General features: G+C 42.4%; 1 protein-coding gene across 1 annotated transcript; it reads right to left on the bottom strand.

The window, feature by feature from the left end:
* Positions 1 to 3138: 3138 nt before the first annotated feature.
* LOC131261179 (BCL2/adenovirus E1B 19 kDa protein-interacting protein 3) lies at positions 3139 to 21114 on the bottom strand. The gene is made up of 5 exons (XM_058263129.1): positions 20016 to 21114; positions 6914 to 7266; positions 5590 to 5660; positions 5338 to 5517; positions 3139 to 5243 (listed from the first exon to the last, which is right to left on the bottom strand). Exons 1-5 carry the CDS (start codon positions 20122 to 20124, stop codon positions 5192 to 5194), a joined length of 765 nt encoding a protein of 254 aa, XP_058119112.1. The 5' UTR covers positions 20125 to 21114; the 3' UTR covers positions 3139 to 5191.
* Positions 21115 to 21439: the final 325 nt, after the last annotated feature.

Genomic DNA, 21439 nt, shown 5'->3' with positions numbered 1-21439 from the left:
CTGGTGGAGGATGTTCTAACTATTTCGCAGAACTAGCGCAGAACCGTAGACATTTTAAACCTCCCACTCCATCTGCTCCACAAGTACACCAAAACTTCGATTTTGAAACAACAAATCTACTAAGAAATCATTTAGTTTTGTGCTTCTTAACAAACATCTTTAGCAAAATGTTAATAATTTTTCTAAAACTTTTTATTCTGCTTTATTCTGTTACGATCGCTCACCCATTGCGGTAGTGCATCGTTTAAAATCAATGCTTTAACACAACCAAACATTGTACAACTTTACACAAACATATGCCGCATTATGTATTTTTAAATGAACAACGCATCGAAACATGTGTAGTAATTTCCCTTTTAGTTGGGATGTTCCTACCTGGATGCTTTCCCATATTGGCAAAGTGTTTCAGAATGGATTTCTTTTTACATAAAAACGTATTATGTTTCTTCCGTATATGGATGGGAAAAGCTGTAGGTTATCTCATTCAAGAACAAAGTTTACATTTGATTCCGAAACTCGTGTTTTACTTACCTTGCCAGATGCGTTAAGGCTTCACATTTCATTACTAATGGCGTATTGGGTTCTCTGGCGGCTGCTAAACAAATTCTTTGTAGACCTGTTTGGCAAAGAATTACTATACCATTTGAAAAACTATTCACTTTCCAATCCCCATGTTGTACCCAGATGACAACTTCCTAGGGTTGTATAATATGAATATGAAACGAAGAAAACAAAAACTTTGCCCTACAAAAATAATTGAAAGTCCCGAACTCTGGAAGTAAAACTCTGAAAATACATCCTAGTGAACACTTCCTAGAAGCATTCCATTTTGCTGACCAGGAAAAATGGAAATATGTAAATAGAACATTCATAACGTTGAAATAGTCAAAAATCGTGAGAAAAGTTTAAAAATTAGAAGGCAAGAAAAACAACCGTTTCAGTTAATGCAACCTCACACATTAACAGTGAGACAAGGTTTACTCAAAAACTTTTGTTTTTCACTCACTTGACTGAAAGTGTGGTGAAATATTCTGTTCAAATTTCAAAAATTGCCCCTAGAGCGTCCTTTGTCCCAAGACAAACTCGATTGTCCCTTATAATTAGCTTTATCGCAAGCCGCCGCCCGGTGGGCCCTATGGAACACTGAGTTTCCACTCACAAACATGAGCACAGGTATTCGATGGGGTTGAACCGCCACATTTCGCTGGAAAATTTCATTACTGGTACGTGGGGTTTTGTACGTAAAGCACAATCGAAGCCGATCTCGGCAGACAATGACGGCGACGACCACGCGGGCACCGACCAAGATGGCATCGATGACGACGGTTCCCCGGGCGAAAGATATTTGATTATCGTAGCCAATATTTCGCTCCGTCGACAATTTCTGCGACGTCATCGGAAGAAACTTTATCCTTCCCTTTTCTACCCACACATTGGCCCCGACAAGTCCGCACCGATTCGCTTTGCGAACGCGAATGAATTCAATTATCCTACGCAGCGGAACATTCCAGCCCTACTCCCCACCGTGCAACAGGACGCCAAAGGTAACATACCGCAGGTACCGGAGGCCACCGAACCAGTCAGCTGTAACAAAATACCCTGGGAAATCATTGATCACGGACCGAAAACGTAATCGGTTTCCATTTTGGTTTCTAATAGCTTCAATAACTGGTCTCCGATCGTCGGGGAATGTTTTCGTGGGCGCGCGCTCGGGAAACACCCAAGACACTGGAATGGTGGAATCTTGTTTGGTTGGAAGATACATTCCTCTCAAAGAAAATGAATGGCAGGTATGAAGAAGCTCCGGAGCGCCGAACAGTCCAAATAGTTTCACCTCTTTTACCGTGCGGCTGGGATGGAATGGATAAAGGTGGCCTCCAGGCAACGAATTACATTCAGTTGAGCATTTCGATTCCTTAGGGCAATAAACAATGGTTCGATTGTGCTTTCATTGTTCGTTTCTAATGCCGGGTTCGATCGGTTGACGTCGACACCAGAATTAAACGTAAAAACTCTGCGAGAAGTCGTCATTCCTACCTAAAACTACTAACTTTGAGCAAAAATATCTTGTTCCTAAATGAATGATCCTAAAGCTGTGAATGTTCGTAAACCGGGTATTTCCAGTTCAAACAAATATTTTTTTAAGAAACCACAATTTTTTCATGAGTTCAGATTGTGAGTGCTAGGTTTATTTTGGTAAATATTGTAGAACTGATCCAAAGCAAGCTGTTATACCAGTTCAATTTTTGATCCAATTTAGCTCAACTTTAATGCAAACTAATGATGGCAAAAACAATGCGCTGGAAATTTTATTAGATTGAAAAGCTTCATAATTATTTATTTTAGAAATTCAGTGCGTTAAGCGACTTAGGAAGCTGATAAATTTTTGAGCGACAAATGCTGCACAAGTGAAATCCGAGAAATAAAATAAAGAAATTATACCTTCCAGACATGCGCTAAACTGGAAAGCTGGAGCAAAAACTAATCCCGGTTGGCAACACGTACGTTGATTGAAAATTAATACGGTCCGCACAGCGCTACCGGCTAGTGTTGAAAAACAGGACCAAAAAACCCGTTTTAATTTTAAAAATGTTAAACCATAAACAAAACAACTGAGCCGGTCCGGGATGAGACCTATGGACTTGGAGGAAATGCCCAACCCAAGCTTTACAAACAAATCATCGCTCGTACAACATCTTCGAAATTTTACTGCTTTGATGATCTTTTCTAAACCCATTCCATTTGAAACTTTTAAAAACACGTTTTGGGTTGTGTTTTAGACCAATTAAGTTTATCATGTATAGAACTTATATTTTATTGCCACAGAGATTTTAATTCCAAGCAAGGAATCCTAAATTGGTAGGAATGAATGGATCATTATAACAGTTACCTAGTCAGTAAAATATTTGAATTCCCAACAGATAAACATAACAGTATATCAATAATACAAACCTAAAAACAACCGCATGCTTAGTTATTGCTACTGCAAACAGATACACATTCAATACAATATCTTTTAAATAATTTCTTCCCATTTTCCATATTCGTTAGCTCAGCATATACCCTATATTTTCAAAGAAACGATAAGACAACCAATTATGGATCACGTAAACCAGATTGTCAAATCGTGTTCGTGTTTTCTCATAGCTTTCGAGTTGATCTGTTGGCAACGGAACAGCAAACTGCAGCATGAGCCAATTTCTTATTGTCTTATTTTTCTTTTGCCCCTCTAAATTTAATTAATACATAACGGCCGAATTTACAGCGTCTAGGACACTTTGTAGCACAATGATCAAATTTTGGAACATAAACGTTGTATTCATCAATTTTCCATTTCAAGAACCAGTTTCTCAAGCTACTTCTATTTGGTTACATTTTTCATATTTTTTTAACTCCCACTTTGTATGCTTTTCTCTTTGCCATATTTATTTCATGACTTTAGGTGTATAATGCTTAAGGAGTAATACAAAGTAATGGTCGCTGAATTACAAATACCAATTATGTTACGCGTGGCACGATCTTAATTAATTTCCTTCGCGTTTTGTTTATTTTCCATGAAGAAGAATACCTCCAGACACGCTGCTCCCTAAGCAATTGGAAAAAAGATCATTTACGCTTGCCTACCTTTCGTCCGAACAGTGTGTGCAAATGCAAAAGCGGTACGAAAAATGGAAATGAAGCCATGAAGCGCTATAAACGGAAAATAGCTTGTTAAAATAAAATTAAAAACATACATAAATAGCATTACCAATTATTGATACCATTGAAACATGTTAAGTAAAAGCGAAAAAACGTGATAATGATGAAAAGTATTCCTAGTAGCTCTAGTAGGCCTTTTGTGATCCGTTAGATTTATAGGGCATCGCTAGGGTTCTAGTCTTGGCTAGCACGTGTCTCGGTTAATTTCACTCATTTCTGTCTTTTACTGAATGCCGGCGTTATGAAAGCCGTGTGGACAGTAAAACAAATGTTTAAAACTTAAACAAAACGAAGCACAAAATTATTGAAAAGGGAAAAAAACGCAAAACAACGAAAGACATTCAAAATATATCACTTTGCTCCTGGAATAGACTATCCTCAAACGCGCTTATTAATCTCGTGTCACCAAATTGTTTTGTTTCTTTAAAATGGATATCGTACCTCCTACTCTACTCGTTTGGCTGGCATCTTCTGTAAATTTACCCCACTTTTGTAACACCTGCGTTTGCATCGTGAAATCCTGCCCATTATACGTTATTAGAAAAAATGGAATAAAGTTGAATGGACTACATTTCCTACCATGCACACTCCTCCTTCGTTTCCTGATTATCGTCTGTTTTCGCTTTCAAACAAACTACCACTTCCTCCCTGCGGAAGGATATCGTTCGAAATCTTACGCTTCTGTTCCCTTCGTTTACGGTCACCACCGGTGCATCAAAAATGCATCCCAAACCCTAGTTTTCCCCCTACATAAAAAACGATCAATTACCTGCCACTAACGGGCTACGATTGGCCCCTATCTTTTTCCTTCCGCTCGCTCGATCTCTCGTTCATCAATCTCTTTGAATCTTAAGCCTACCAAAAGAAATACGTTGGACTGATAGATCCCTCACTGCTGCTTCACACTCTATCGCACGAGAAAAACATCCCATTGCTCAATAACTAAAAAAACCTACCCTGAAACATCCATTGTCTAGATGAAATGTGACCGTCCTATTGAAATCGATCGCTTTTCCGGAGCTCCCGGGAAACCGCATTCAGTTTTACAAGATCTGGATTTTGTCCGTCCGATTAGTACATCATGCACTTTCTTCTACCACAAAAATCTACCACGCACAATACACTCATTACACTGTACCATCTGATCTGTCCGACACTCTGAGAAAAGGTTTCACGATCGTCAAAAGTTCCCACCAGTCCCATCAGCCCATTTCGAACTAAACCCCGCCTTTCACCTCCGTTCCCACCTCCCAATGATTTTGCTGGCCTTTCACTGGTTCCAATCCAAACGCCGGCACGCTATAAGATAAATGCTCTGTACTGCATACGATCACAACATGTCGCTGGAAAGGGGATCGGGATCTCTAGAAGCATGCATTGTGGTCGCGTGGATAGGTGATGGTTGTGATGCCCAAGTAACGGTCTCTATGTGTCGGGCAACGTCTGTGGCCGGGGACTTGCTGGCCGAACTTGCTAAAACGTTTCGTGTGCTTTACTCGATCGATACACGAGTCAGAAACAGTCCTCGTTTCTGTAGCCAGGCGCTAAAAAAAACAAGAGAACAAGTAAAACAAATCATTCATGAATCATCTTCTACCATAATGAAAGAAAGCATATTATTTTGGCGACAATTCCTACCCAATGCCGGCACCGAGCAACAGCGACAAAACATTCGTCAACACGATCGAGTAAAGAAACTCCCGCGAGAACAGGGAGTTCTTTCCGAAGCGCACCTGCCTTATCGAGTAGCCTGCGTGAATCGGTTTGTTGGCATCCTCCTGTCCTGCCGATTGCTTGGGATGTTCGAATTTCCAGTCTCTGTAACGGGAAGGGAAGGATCATGCAAGATTAGTGCCTCCATTCGATTGTGCTTTAAAATGGGATACTTACTTTGGTGGCTGCTGATCTGGTCGACTGCTCCAATCCCACACCCAATCAGTATCTTTGACAATGTCACCATCCTGTATGCGAATTAAAAGAAAATTAAAATTAATTCTGAATTTAAATCGTCTTTCCAGAAACATTCTCGTAAAGATATCGTGGGTAAGTGTCGTAATATTAATTCTATTTTTATTTAAACATATATTCACTCCTCGTAGGCATATAATCTCCAATCACATCGAGCTCAAAACATGTACCCAAACAGCCGCGGGTGGGTGGTATCAAATAAATCCAAAGTGCATTAGCCAGATTGTTGACGTTGCAACAACTCGCTCCACCATCTATCTCGTCCCGCCGGTTGAACGTGACCAGCTAACTTTCCGGATTCCCTTTGCGGTCACCAACTACCCCAGGCACATCTCGGTACGTGCCGCCAATGGAAGTGCATTTACGTAACAGCACAAAAGTCCGGTTAGCAATGTATTGGACGTTTGATAGTGAGATCACATTAACGATATCGACAGCAGAACTGGGATGCGAGACCCAGAGGCGCATTTATTCGACCCATCGTCGGGATCGCACGAAAATACATTGGTTGTTCGTGCGCCCATAGGCTGAGGGCTATTTCGAGTTGGCGAAAAGCGTGCAGAACTTTAAATACCCTATCCGAAAAAACACATTAAGATAAAAAAATAAATGAATAAAAGTTGTATTAGGATACATTAAAAAATGAAATCAAAAATATATTGAGCCATTCCCACATTTATTAGTGGAAGTGAGTGTAAATTTCATTTTGCATTTTCATCTTTTAAATATCAATATGGAAAACATGCCCACGATCATCAACGTAAGAACGTGCAGCAATAAATGCAGAAGCGATAATAATAAAAATATCGCGAAGCTCAACTTCATTCGTATCAGCGATGCGCGTGCATTTTGAGTTCGTGTGTTAGCATTTTCAAGGCAAAACATTTCTAAAACTAACTGGTTTAGGGGGTAGCGTTACTCTCACGGCCGCATCATAGCGAATGACCTTAGAAAAAGAACAAAAGAAATTAATCCGACCGGATGCCACATTTTTTCAAACCCCAAATCTCCTAAACAAGTGTGAGAGATGGGGTGGAGGGTGGGCTAGATGGGGAGAGAAACCTATCACATTACGCCATCTCCGTCGTGTGTTTCGAGTGACATTCGCACGAATCGCAGTAACCGCCACAAGATTGACATAAGATCTTCCCGGAGACTGCTCGGACCGCAAAACACCATTGTATTCGTGGTTCGGGGTCGAGTTGCCGGAGAACCCCGTCGTCTAACTTTCTGCCACCCTACACACCTTGTTGACATAGTTGATGTAGACGTTTCTGAGATCTTCCTCGGTGGCGGCCAGCTCCGTGTTGGGGCTGTTCGGTGGCGATTTGGGACTTCCACGGGGTGTATTTTTGCGCGAACTCGTCAGCGACGCGACCCGGCTCGACTCCTTCGACTCGCGCTGCGCTTCTCGTAGCAGTCTTATGTACTCCTCGACCGACGCGAACGGAAGTGGCGTGGTCCGGTCCGGACTCTTCGCGCCCGCAAGGGCCGACGGGGCGGTGCCCGTTGTTACTATCTGTGTTGCTTGCGGCAAACTGCTGCCCACCATGGACGTTCCATTTTGACTCGTGTTGGACGACAGCTCGATCCAGGATTCTGTGGGGGAGAGTACAGGAAGAATTATAGAAAGATATTAGCAAACTCATCAACATAATTATTTCATGCGTTTTACCGGTGTCGTACCGGTTTCCGTGAATCAGAACATGACGATCCGATCAGATTAGATTCGATCCACCATTTTCTTGCCGATCGAGTGACCTTGAGCAATCCACGACCACGACAGCGTGTCCTCTGATGTACGATTTTTCATCTCTTTCATTTAAATTTATTCATTTTACCGTTTTGTTCGCTTCTACAGTCAAAAGCCACCGCACGTTGGGCGAAGGTCAACTAGTTTCCTATTTTCTTGATTTCTCCACCACCGCCTGGTGGAGTGTGTCCCATCCTATCGTTTTGTGTTACCCCCGGAGGCGAGGATCGCCCATTCTGCCAGTAGGGTGCTCGAAAGGTACATTAATATTTATCACGAACAAACTGCCGTACGCATAATTCGCATGCTAATACACATCACCGAGCTTGGCCATCGTCATCCGATCGTCAGCATACTAGACGCATACTGATGAGCTAGAACACGTCAACCCCTCGCGGGGAGTCGGAACTACCACCCGAAGTGAACAATGGACAGGAAGTGGGAGGGTGGTAACGCGCACCGGAATCAACTCAATATGTTCAATGGAGATGCACCAGAGCGGTTCCGCACATGATGGCGGAAGCAGACTTCCCTCGGACAATAAACACTAGCGGGCATTCAACCGGAATCGGATGTTTTGCACCCACGAGAGTTCTGAACCTGTTACAATATTTTGAGGTGAGAACAAAATAAACACGAAACGATGGGAACTGGCGTTTAAAATTGACAAATCTTAGACTTTGGATACTTCTAAACATTTATTATACCCTTGTATGTAGTAATTCATTTTTCACAGAACTTTAACTAATTCTTTGGATGAATATGGAACGTGACATCTTACTTTTCTATGAAAACCCATCTCATTCCTTTTAAAATCACCTTATTGTTAATGACAATAGTAGGACTTATCATACGACTCATCCGGGAATATCTCGACTGTGCTTTAAATTTAATTAAAACTTTAATTTAACTTTATTTTAATTTAAAAAATGGATAATTTTTTTGTAAAATAAAGCAATTTTAGCATGATACAGTGTGTATCCGAAAACCTTGGAAAATTGTAGAGGATAGCAAGGCACAGTTGTTATCCCCTTCAAGGCTATTCAAAATTGACTAGTGTTTAGATTTATTATTTACCTATAATCCCAAAAGCTACAAACATAAAATTTAAACTATATTGTTTCTACATTTCCCTAGCAAAAGCTAAAACCCCCCACAAACGTTACTTGACCCACTGCCGAAGAAAACGCTTGCTAGGAAAGAACTACATCTATATCAAATGCTTTCCCATTTATGCAGCCCCTTACCAAGCACATCCCACATACAGCGCACATGTTGAAACATCGTGAAGAATGGTGGAACATAAAACCAACACCAACATACGCTTGACGTTTTAGCGCCAAAACATGTCCCACCTATGTAGAGACCCCCTTCGTGCTCCCCATCAAAACCTTGGCTCCCTTCCGTAGTGTTTTGAGCATAAGCAAAAGGTGGAAAACAAACAAGACAAGCCCCTGCCAGGTAGCACAACACATGCGCCAACGCACACATCACCAGCACCCCACATTAGTTTGCTACATTCCAACGCGAAAAGGGAAGCCATGAGTCGCCATTTAACTGCATATATAGGGAGAAAAAAGCTAAATCAAAATGAAGCAAAGCAGGTCCGCTTTGTTTACGTTCGGATCTGATCGAAGCGCCACAAACACGACGCGCCATGTTTCGATGGAGAGGAACGTACGATCGCGCAACGAAAAATAATGCACAGCTGAGGTCTTTCAAACATCAATCTATACCAGAGCCACAAGAAGCTTCATGAGGGTTGAAAAATGGAAAATTCAATGAAAATCAGCCGAAGAGTGTTGGATCGGATTGCGATCGAAGATATGATGCTTCATCGGGGAATCTGTCTGCTGCGTAATAAGGGGTTCATGATGTTCGTTTAAAACTATCACGCGAAATACCACGTCGTACCGAACAAAGCAAACAAACTCGACTAAATAACCCGCGCAGAAACCATTTCCGTTTTTCATTCGCCAGATGGACTAACACATGAACGTCGTGGGATGCGGCAGCTTCGAACGCATTTAATTTAAATGTCACAAGCAGCCTCCACACTTCCAGCGTTAAAGCTGTTTATGGGAGCAGTTAAGGGTCTCGAATGTGGAGCAACACACAAACCAAGAATAAGGCAGCTGAACCTGATGCATCTGGCGTCATCGTCTTTGGGAACATGTTTCTGGAAAGATCGCACCACCATGGAGTTTAATCTATTTTCATCATGGCGTTGGTTCGTAATGACTTTGCCATAAAACTCGTTCTTCCCGTTTTCGTGCAAACAATCAAACAAGTAAAAATCAAACACGAAAAACAGACACCCTTTAGTAGAGCATGTTTGTTTGGATTGAATAATTGTTTGGTCTGATATTATTAATATTTCAAGCTGTGTTTATGCCATCCGCACACATGTGACACAGAGTATTTTTGAAATATAACAATTTAACAGAAAAATGTTTCATTCTCAAGCAATTGTTACAAAGAAGTACTCAAATGGATTATATTACATAGACACTCAAAACGGTGCCCCCGTAGTGAGAAGCAATTTGGGTGACCGATAAAATCATCCCACAAAGAGGAAAGGTACGGCTGAGGCCAAACAAGTACACAGTGGACGTATTGTGCTTTCTAGAATAAATAAATCCTGCTTCATTTTGTTTTGCGATAACGACCCCCGTTTGATTGAAGTGCTGAACCAACACTTTTGACTTTTCTGCAGGTGGTAAGTAGGATGAAGCGAAACAAAAACGAAAGTACGCTCTCATGCTGCCCCAACTGATAAGGACGAGTTTACAATGAAATGAAGCGAAGGAAAAATATTTCTCATCAAAAGCGCACCCTGCAAAGCGCGCCGGAATAAGCACACTCTTGATATTTTAAAACGGTGCAGGCCCATGAAGTGCTAAAAAGCCCTTGACTCATGGCAAAGGCGACGTACGTATGTACGTACTCACAAGGGAACGCTGTTAGTGGGGTCGGTGGAAAATAAATCATGACGGAAATTTGCGACCGTAAATAAACTAAGACACACCAGCAGAAAAGACACCTCGACGACGTCAAACGGCGAGTTGCACCTTTTGACTGACCAATGTGCGCTCCAAAAACATTCCACGCGGACAGGTGAAGCTTTGAAGAAGGAGGCAGCAGCCAGTGCCAGACTCGCCGCTCGGAATGACGTCAATGGCAGCTGCATCATATAATCGCCCGGATCCAGTGCAGGAAGATGCGTACCACGATATAAAAAGGAAAGGGGAGAGGGAAGAGGGAAGGAGCCAGCTGTTGTGTTGCATTTTCCACCCGAAGCAGATCGATCGACCACGAGACAATAACAAACTTCAGACTGGCGATGAGTAGGTGGAATTTCCTTCCGAACACCACTTTTCCAACCGGGAAAACGGAACCGTCGATGGCAAACAAAGAGACCGGACAGGTCTTACTCTATATCTCTGCTCCCCGGTATTGTTGTCTGCGAAGACGTGTGTGTGTGTGTTTCGTGCCGATAAAGTTCAATGGAGTCTTGCGTCCCAGTTTAGCCGAGGTCATCTGGCGGAAGGAGACTGCGCATATCGGTGGCCGATGTCCTTTCCGGTGGTTTCTGCTTTGTCTCAAACGGGAAGATGTTATACCTTTTTGTTTTTAGCACAACACCATTCCTGCATAAGCAGAGCGTACCTTATCGAAATTCTCCGGAACGTGACTTGAATTTTGTCCATTCCATATGTTTCCAATTTGCATAACAAAATATTTGCTCTGCAACTTCTACGTTCGCCATAATCTGACTGAAATATGTATATTCATTACTTTAGTGTAATGTGAAATGAGTAAAAGGATTACAGTTGTTACCAGAACTATTGTCCAACAGATCCATAATTTAACCATGTCTTAAAAGCAGTAATCTATACTGAAACGGCTCAAATGGGTTTTCTTATATCCTTATATACTTTACATTCGACATATGTTACATTTGTATTTCAACTGTTTGATTGATTTTCCAATTCTATCGTTGATTATAAAATTAACAATGAAGTTTATTTTAAATACCAGGTTTTTGTTTGTTTTTTTTTTCAACCTAAATAGTGTTCGTTCAATACTTTGTTCAAGTTATAATTTTAAAAACAAACTTAAGAAGTTTCATCGTTGGTAATAAAAATAGGCAAAAACGTGTACTTTAAATAAAAAAATAAATCAAGAAGTATGAGTAACGTATCAGTAAATGCCTCTTTACTTGAAGATGCAAATTTGAGTTGTGTAATTCGGATTCAGCTTCATGAATCTGCATAACTTTTTGCTCCATTTTTCATTTAGATTCATGAATCTTTTAATGAATGCAAAGATTCAACAATGTTAAAAGTACAGAAAAGTAACGCAACAATTTCTCATACGAGAAGAATTATTGTATCAAATAAACCGTCACAAACTTGTTAAACAGGTATCAACAGACATTAGAGTTAAAGGACCAATAGAGTCTAGTATGGGAACTTTCACTTTCCCATCAAAGAAATACATCAAAAAGACGTAGAGAAAAAACGCCAACTGTCATCTTTAGCGGAGCAGCGACCAAAAATAGACCCTTGGCCAACGTCCACTGCAAAACGAGATGTTTTATTATTATTTTTGTTTTCATCCCAAACCCACCTACCAGAGAAAGCAATGTGTTCGCACGTAACAATCGCGGGTTTACAACCGCCAACAAGAACGTGTTACGAGCAACGCGAGCGATTGGCGTAGGTCAAGAAGCCATTCCACCACCTCCGAGACGCTGCCGGGGCCGTAAAACCCGTTCCTTGTTGCCGGAACAACGGTGACGAGGGCCGCTCAAAAGAGACACGTTCGATTCTAGAACGCTACATGAGTTTTAACACGCGTCGCAGCGCTGTGTTCACCGCAAGTTCAAGGAAATCTAACGACCTGTCCACAGCACTATCGGGGTGGCAAATGCTAGATGCAAAAACCGCGCGCCATTACTGTAACTGGCCGTCGTGGAGTGTGGTCTTTGGTATTTCCACTCTCCTCGATGTATTCGTAACTGGCCGGCCGGTTTGTCACGGCGTCGGACCGTGAGCATGACGACACGAAACGGAACCGGCCACCATGCGGGACAGTGTGTTCGCAGAATACCGCTGCGTGATCATCAAACAGCACCAGGGAGATCGTTATCATATGCCGGCCTAATTGAATCATCGCATCAGTTAGTTGGAGTGTATATGATTGCCTGAACAGAAGCGGAGAGCCCCCACAGGGTGGAAGCACGGAGACATGTGTCCGACAAGTGGCCGTTTAAAATTGTCTCAAAACGCCACTCGGGTATGCCACGGTTTAGACGGGCACAAAATCACTCTCCCTGTCACACCGGAGCGCATGGGACGCGCGATAAGAAGCAAAATGCAATTCCCGCCCGTCGACATAACATTGAACCGGTCGAATCTGGGATAATCCCGCGAGGGAGGACTTTCGTACGAAAATAAACCACACGAGAAGAAGAAACCGAGATCGAGGTGCTACTGGATTTCACTGCATTTAACATGATTCGGTGAAAAATCTGGATGCTGCAAATCAACGGAAACGCTTACTTTCTCCTGACATGCGCTTTTTCTCACCCCAATGAATCTCGATGAACGGAAGCGGTTAATTAACAAACAAGCTTGACTTTGCCGTTTACTAGAAGCAGAAACCACCGGTTTGTGTACAAAATGCGGGTGAAGTTTGACACGCACTATATTCCGTGATTTATACACACCAGTATGCCATCGGTATATTGAGTTTGGAATGATGGATAGGGATCACGTACCTCATACGGTCACACTCGGAAATGAGCCCCGGAAGCAGCCGAGTTCAACAACCCACACACTCTGGCCGGTTAGATGTGGGTTGGATGCAAGAATAAATAAAGACAGAAGCCAAAATGACACCCATAGACCACCACCCACCTCCTCCCATTGGGTGACACCGTCATGCTCAAATGAAATGTAATTGCCGACTGGCGTGTCGCATATTTACTGCGATTTAATCTGGCCGTTATTTAGAGTAAGGTGGGGCAGCATTTAAGATGGTCTAATATACGCGGGAAGAATTATAAAAATGAAAGGTGAAAAAATAATTGAACCAAAATTGAGACTATCAACTGTTAAAGGATTAGTTATTTGAACATGCGATGGAAAAAGCGTTTAACAGCTTGGAAATCAACCCAATTAAATATAAACAAAATAAAACAATGTTGATATTAGATACTGCTACATAGATTAACAATGATGTGTATCATTTTATATGTGTATCAAAAAGTGGACATTTGTTGTCTTATATACAATAAGATAATATACAGGAAGATAGAACAATAGGAGAGGATTGAGCAGTTTTTTTTTTAATCTAATAATATTTTAAATTATTTTACAGTGCAACAATATCCTCAAAATATTTTGAAAATAAATGTATTTTGAAAGTTTTCGGATTGAATAAATATCTATCATTCATCGTACCATCTACCAATGGTAATAGTATTTCATAATAAATATTATATTTAATTAAACGTTTTTTTTTTTCTTCTCAAATAAATCACGTGCTGCACACAACGTGTTGCACCAAAACACTCTATGAAAATGCATACGCAGCTCATTTAGCCGTTCCCTCGCGCCACCAGCAAATCACCGGAAACAAGCTAGCAGAAAAAAGGGCATTCGTGTTGATTGCACTTTTGATCGATTGCCTGCCCGATTAAACCACGCTCGATCGCCCGTGTCGAGGTACAATGGTATGTTTTTGTTTCGATTGCGTGTTTTATATTTGTAGAATCCAAAGCAGATTTCTTCGCTTTTTTTACTTATTCTACTCGTTCTAAAACTTTTAAATTCCACACATGTAGACAAAGAAGCAACAAAAGTGCACATATGGGTGCATCGAGATCGATTTGTAAACAGTAAAGAACGAAGAAGCGAGGTGCAACGGTTCTCTGCTGTGCACCATCTGTGCAACATAGAAATGTAACGTAAGCAATGCTTCTCCACACCACAATCGACATACATTCATGTGTCCACACCCCCTCTTGCTGTTTATGAAATGCTACATTTGTTGACACGATTTCCAAAGTGGAAACATACACCCGAAACGCACGCACACGCGTCTCTACTTCAAACAATTCATCGATAAACAACATACGGTCGGTCCGGCTGCAAATGCCGATGGGGCTTCCAAGTTAAGCCCCTCCCGTCTGTTTCTTTAGATTTTTTTTATCTTCACACTTCCATTTCAAACAACAACGTCAGCAGACATTGCGCGAGATTGCGCTGTACAAGTTTGGAATGTTTGAATATCTTTTTTGGAGCCCTCGATCTCCACCCACTAGCGGAAGAGAAGAAACAAACCTAGCATGAACAACATGGGTGGAAAAAGAGTACTTGCTCCGAAACGAAGCAAGCCCTCCCACTTTTGCGGTTGTAAGAAACCAAATAAGATCTACATCGGCTCACACGCATACAGGCCTAGCTTTCGACCTACGGCGTCGAAAAATAGCATTTTATCAGCCTTTTTGTAGCGACACAATGTTTCGTTTTTTTCCATTCGGGGTCAATTAGCGGGGAGGATTAACCGTGATAACGCGCCAAGATGCAGTGATTTGCGCTGAACAGGCCCGAGCAGACGCAAGCAGAAGCGGTGAATATTTCCTCCAAGTAGATAGTAGGTGGATTTCTTCCGAACCGTCTTATCGCACCTTATTATGAAGTTAAAAAAACAAGAAACAGATTATCAAACACATTTTCGCTGGCTTGCTGTAGAAATCGAGTCAACAATAAAAGGCGCACTGATGATAATAATGTGTGTCGTCTGCTCACATAAAACAACGCTGCTTGCATGTGTTTTCATAAACATACAGCGTCGATGGCCCGGTATTTCCGCGACCGAATGAATTGCGGTAATCGCGCGCAAAACAAACACTTTCTTGCCCATTCGCATTGTTTGGTGTCTAGTGGGATTATAAGACAAGATACATCTAGAGCAGCATCCATGCGCACGGTCGATGGTGACAGTGTGATAACCCATATTTATTTTTTTTACTAGTATTGAGTATTAGAAAAAATATTTTAACACTAACGTTCACTTTTACGATCGCTGTTACTTGTCGCTGAACTTTGGAAACAAATTTACAAGATATGGGAACGAAAGTAAACGGTAGTACAGAATAATTTAAAGTGATAAAGGAAAGGAATTGGAATGGAAAACTGCAACTGATGGAGTGTAACATAAAACAAAATCACAGCAAAGAAAGTAACTCCATTTGGAAGATCGTGTGAAATAATAATCAACTCAAACCCATATTCCAACGAAACATTTCATGTGTAAAACAAAGTCAACTTGAGCAAGCTAATTAAACAATTGTAAATCTTTCAATCGTACAACGTTTTCTATTTTCATATTGAAAAGATGTGTATGACTGAGAGCGATTGATCAACGGTATATCAGCTAAATTGTTAAATTGATCACCGGTATATCAGCTGTTTATGAAAGGTTCTATTACCTTATTGAAACCTCTATCTTTCTCTTAACAAACAATGCGATGAAATATTAATTTGAATACACGTTTAAGATGGTAAAAAAAATTTTTTCTAATACACAAATTGCATGGAAATAGCAGGATGCGAAATTATAGCAATAAACACTACTTAGTTGTCTACTCTTGCAACTAACCGTCGAAAACAGTTGACTTTGGGCTTAACTGTGAGCAACCGTCGTAAACAACAACATCAACAACCTGGAGAGCTGCTGTTGCTTGTCAACAACAAAGGCGGCAAAGATAAGGAGCTTCCACAACACCCGTCAGACGATCGCACGCCACAACAATGACACAACACTCGCGTCATCTGAGTGGTTTGTCACTATTGGCGATGAGTTTGTGTCGCTTGCGGAACAATATTGACTCTGCGCGCTGCACAGACGATCACGCTTTGTAGTGTCAAGTGTGAAAAAAAAAATCCAGCGTTTACCGTACGACATCGTCCCCGTCTGAAGATTCGAATATTTTAGAATATATAATATCGTACCGCAATGTGTGTTAAAATGCAAAGGTCAAGAGGAAGCCTCGACTTCTTTCAGGCTATTCATTGGCTTGGTGTAAACACGCAGCATTCGTTCCATTTCCACCCCGCCGACTAATGACAGCCCGGCTGCCTTGGCCCACCCCGAGGCTTAACACGAACTCCCGCGCTGTCAGTGACCGATACCGGGCGGCTTTAGCGCTCGAAATACCCCGGCAAGACGCCACTGTGCGCGCACCTGATAATGAAAAATGGCGATAATACTGACGAACCGTGCGCGCTGCCGATGACCTACATTTTTCTTTTCCCCCTTGGAAGCATCATCAACGCCGAGACGCAGTTGCACTTGAATGCAATTTGACCGCTGCTGCTGCAGCGCAGAACCGTTGATGGTGGACGTCAACCAGCGACGCGCGACCTCTTATCGTTCGACGCGCTCGAACGGACAAATGCCATTATTTTCGAAGGACCCAGAGTCCAGTCCCGTCCGCTTCCGAGCGAGAAAACCAATAACAACTCATCCGCGACTGATTTACGACCCTGGGCGAACCGTCATCCTCGTCGCACCGGCCACCGTTGTGGCCGGCTTGGAAGCGAAGTGATTGTGAGCGCAGAAAAGGTGTATAATACATGTATATCTCGTCTGCCGGGCGTCGATGCAACAAACCCAGGCTGGTAAACAAGCCGCAACTGCGTCTTAGACACACTACGTGCGACCAATTCCTTTCCACAGTTTGCTTCTCTACGAGATGCTTCTATGGCCAGTCATCCGGAAAGAAGCTGTCGGTAAAACGTCGTTCTTGGAAAAGTACGCATTAGCAAGTACTACCGAGGGTATTGAATAGGGTACGATTGATCATGTTTGCTAGATGAAATGATTTCCGGAATCTAAATTATAAATGAGAGTTTGCAAGAATGTTTATACCTAATGAGAAGTCCCGTGACACAAAGATGAATTTTCGGTTGGCATTATCCATTAGCCAACCGAAAATTATACTTTTAGTCACAACTATAAAATCGATCAAAAAAATCCTACATCAAGTTTGTAAAATAGTTACGGAAAACCAGTGTTGACAAAAAAATATGAAACGTTGGCCATTCGATTATAATCCATAAGCTAGCTATGAAATGTCTAAAATTCAATTAAAAAGATATACAAACCACTGATAGATTGTGGTTTGCAATTTTGATAACATAACTGCCATTTGAATATAGATACAATAATTTGCGGTCCTAATAATTACTTGCTGATCAGAATGCCCACCTTCAGATCAAATCATGATGCGTAGAAACACGATCAGGTAGATCAGACGGTTCGTTCTAGATATCGAGCCCCCTCGAGAGAGCTTCGCAAATACGAGCAAACGTAACGTTCGTGCGGCGCAATCATTACTGCGCAGTCAATCATCGAAATTAAGTTCATTCACCAACGAACACACCACCTACACTCCCACCCCCTGCAACAACCAGGGTAAGCAAATGGGTCAGCTGTAAATTCTCGGGGTGGTGCTGTTTCCGGCAGTCCTTTCCCGAGCGCCATTCTCTAGCGAGTGCGGAAGGGGGTAGTTTGGCGTCGTGGATAAAAATAAAAATGTGCAACTCATCGGCAGCAAGCATTGTAGCGCCTCCCGGGGAGACATGTTAATCGCCCGGCTGCCCGGCTTGTAAACATTCGAAAGGAAGGTGTAGACGACGTTCGTTCAGGAAGAGATCAACAGCTCGCATGAGTCACCGTAAGGAAAACGAAGGCGTTTGATGTGTGTGTTTTTTTTTTAGTTTTCTTCAAGTCATGCCCGCAAACTGCGTTCGCGAACGCATTGCATCAAAATGTAAACACAACGATTTTCCTTTCGCTTACTTCCAACCGCGAAAAAGTTGTGGCGGCAATGAAAAAGATCGCCTCGCGGTCCCATTCTCTTCGTAACTGGCGAGAGCTTGTTTCGCAATACGAACTCCGTTTCCCACAGCTGATGATCCTCAATTTTCGTTCGGCTCTATCGATCGATGGCGGCCATTGTCCATGGTCTGGGCGACCAACTCCACCCCGTGCGTCGTCATCAACATTATCACCCATCATCCGCCCATCACACCACTATCGGGAGGCTGCTGCTGCTTGCGTCCTCTTGCTAGCAAGACGGGGTCTTGTTCTTCTCTTGCCTTATCGCAGCAGGCTTAGCTCTGACCTGATCAAACCACTTTCCCACGTCTAAATTTGTCCGGAACGTTATACTGATCTTACGGGGAGAAAAATAAATGCGAAATCCCAGCAGGCTGACGTGATCAACCGCCGCCTACCGGTAGGCTGGGTGGTGGTGGTGTTAGTGGTTTGTTTCCACGGTTGCATACGTCATGCGCCATCAGTGCCCTCGGGAAGTCTTATCAGCCGACACAACAACGCGCGACCAGCGTTGTCGTGCTAGTCGATCTTTTTCCACTCCGCCAATCCCATTGCAAAACCTAACGAAATTTTCATGGCCTCCGGCACACTTTGAAATCGTTGATGGCTTGGTTTCCTTATCAGGTGGACGGTTTTCGGTACAAATATTGAGGTTTGTATTTAGGGGGAGAATTGTGTGTCCCTCTAGCATAGCGTGAATTTTTCTAAACATATTGCTACAGCTCCCTAGCTGAAAACAAATTTTGCTAGTTTAATTGTTCTCTTTTTCGATATAACTTGGTGATAGGTTTTGCAAAGTTACGAAATAGCAAAACTATACTAAGTTTCACAATCAGCGAAAAAAATCCCAAGCATTCCTGGAACATTTTCGAACCACGTATGATTTTACATTTTGCAAGCTTAAAGTTGCAAAAAATCATAAAATCGCATGATAAGAACATAGCAGGAAAAATCACTTCCGAAAAATGTTCAATGAAAAATATCTAACATTAATGTATTTAAGTTTAAATTTCCAGACTTTATAAGGATTTTATGTATTTAAACTCTTGAAAATAATACTTTTTATACGCATTCTTGCTGCTGCAATTCCATTAGAAATGATTGTTGATAAGAGTTTTTTTCTCTTCTTGATAAGGATTTTTAATGGTTGAAGGACTTCATGGTTATGAATATATTTTCATTAAAAAAAAGGCAAAACAACATGCTACGGACCGGAAAGTACCAAGAAAAAAGACTATCACCAGCCTCGTATTATCAGAATCCGCAGACCTTCTTAGAATTTTTCAATTCTTTATTTCTTTTTCGTTGCAATTATTTGCGAGAATAAAAAAAAACAACATCCAACAGAAAAGCATGTTGAGGCGCACGAAAAGAAAACAACCAGAATAAAACCGATCCGGTTTTGTGGGCTGGTCGGTGGATGCACGGTGGAGCCTTCTGTGCTCGACTTCATGCTCCGAAGCCACCTCGATATTATTGTGGGGCGTGTGTTATGTTATGGATGTTGCGCATGAGAGCGTCGGGCGCAATAATCTACGACGCAATTTATTCCGCATCTTTCGCGCGAGAGACGCACGAACCCCGTTGCGTGGGAAAAGGAAATATTGATTGTGCGTCCAGTGCAGGGGACCGGCACCTAGCCACCAGTAAATTTTGCATTTCCACCGCCTCTACTTACCTCCCAGATCCTCCGCTCCCAGCTTCATGAGCTGGCTGGACGTGGTCATCGGCACCTTGCCGCTGACAGCCGATCCTTTGTCGCCCGATAGATTAATCGTACGGAACATTCTGCAGCCTTCTGCCTCGACTCGATGACTTGAATGGTTTGTTTTGTTTTTCTACTAGATGTTTGACTGCGAACTAATAAATGCACCTCACGAAAACGGCCAACACCCGCTTACAAATTTTCCACTCTTCCTTCTCCGCTAGCTCCCGCACTCGACCTGGTACTGTTTTGTAAACAAAGAACTCGTCGATTCGTACCGCGGCGGCAGCGAATTCGCCCTCGAACAGGCCGCCCGTTTTTCCTCTCACTATCACTCGACGCGAAACCTTCAACGATGCCGTGGATTTCCAAAACTCGAACGTTCAGTCGCGAGCCCAGCAGCGAGCGTTTTCGAATCAACAAAGCAAAATCATACGACGCGCGCACGCACACAACAAACTGAAGCACTGTCGGATGATTGTTTTTCCTCCTTTTTTTTTACAACTCTCCAACGCGCTTCGTCACGTACACATTCCGGGTGGAAAAAAAATAAACAAACTATCCGTTTCGCTCACTCCCACCTACGCCTGCGTTCGGTCGTCTCGCTTGCACCTCACCAAACACTCTCCGTCCGGCGTCAGAGGTGGTGTCTTCTTTGTCCAAGCTACTTGCTGTATGACTCTTCAAATCTTCCGGCTACCAGCTTTGGGGAGAATTTCCGTGCAAATCTACCAATATTTCGCAAAATTCAACGATTTTTTCGAAAAATCATGCACAAATCGTAAACCACACACACACACACACAAACGCACTCTTCTGTATCGATTGCTGCACCACCACTACCGATGGCGACGTGGACGCTTTGTTTACAACGTAATGGCGATGGATTTTTCGTCAGCCACAAACATGGGGCAATAAAAAACGATTCGGAATCCCAACTACGTCACACACCGATGGAGAAAAGAACTTTTGACGCACTTACGTATTTCCACGTAACCTGACTTTACGCTGCTGTGTAGACCAATGACTACCTTACCGTTAAAATGCATCAACAATGGAAACAGCTGGTACTATTTCGCGCACGGAAAAAATACAAAAAAAAAACACAACGCACTTACTTTTCCAACGATCCTGGGTAAATCGGTTTTATCGTTAAATTCAATAACGACCGCTTCCACCGGATACGTGGACCAGAGTTATCGATTGGATAATCTTTAGCGGTGCAAGATTCAGCTGGTGAGAAACAGGAAAGAACTTGTTCGGGAAACTAACCGACTCAATACGTCCATCCACTACGCTGTCCAGCGTTGTTTTGATTCCATTCGACGGTTTGAAATTCAGACGTGCCTACGTGACTGACTGACGTTCGCGTTGCACTTCGAAGTTGCAAAACGAGG

Source organism: Anopheles coustani, chromosome 3, assembly GCF_943734705.1.
Source record: "Anopheles coustani chromosome 3, idAnoCousDA_361_x.2, whole genome shotgun sequence".
In the NCBI taxonomy this organism is placed as follows: domain Eukaryota; kingdom Metazoa; phylum Arthropoda; class Insecta; order Diptera; family Culicidae; genus Anopheles; species Anopheles coustani.
Note: the sequence above shows the minus strand (reverse complement) of the source record. Positions and strands in the feature narration are given on the sequence as shown.

What these genes read in the sequence shown, in the direction of transcription:
- LOC131261179 (XM_058263129.1), bottom strand. Translation starts at nt 20,124, where the DNA reads ATGTTCCGTACGATTAATCTATCGGGCGACAAAGGATCGGCTGTCAGC. An exon ending in CCAGATCAGCAGCCACCAAA is followed by an intron (nt 5,518 to 5,589) that starts GTAAGTATCCCA and finishes TTCCCGTTACAG; the next exon opens with AGACTGGAAATTCGAACATC. An exon ending in TTGCTCGGTGCCGGCATTGG is followed by an intron (nt 5,244 to 5,337) that starts GTAGGAATTGTC and finishes TGTTTTTTTTAG; the next exon opens with CGCCTGGCTACAGAAACGAG.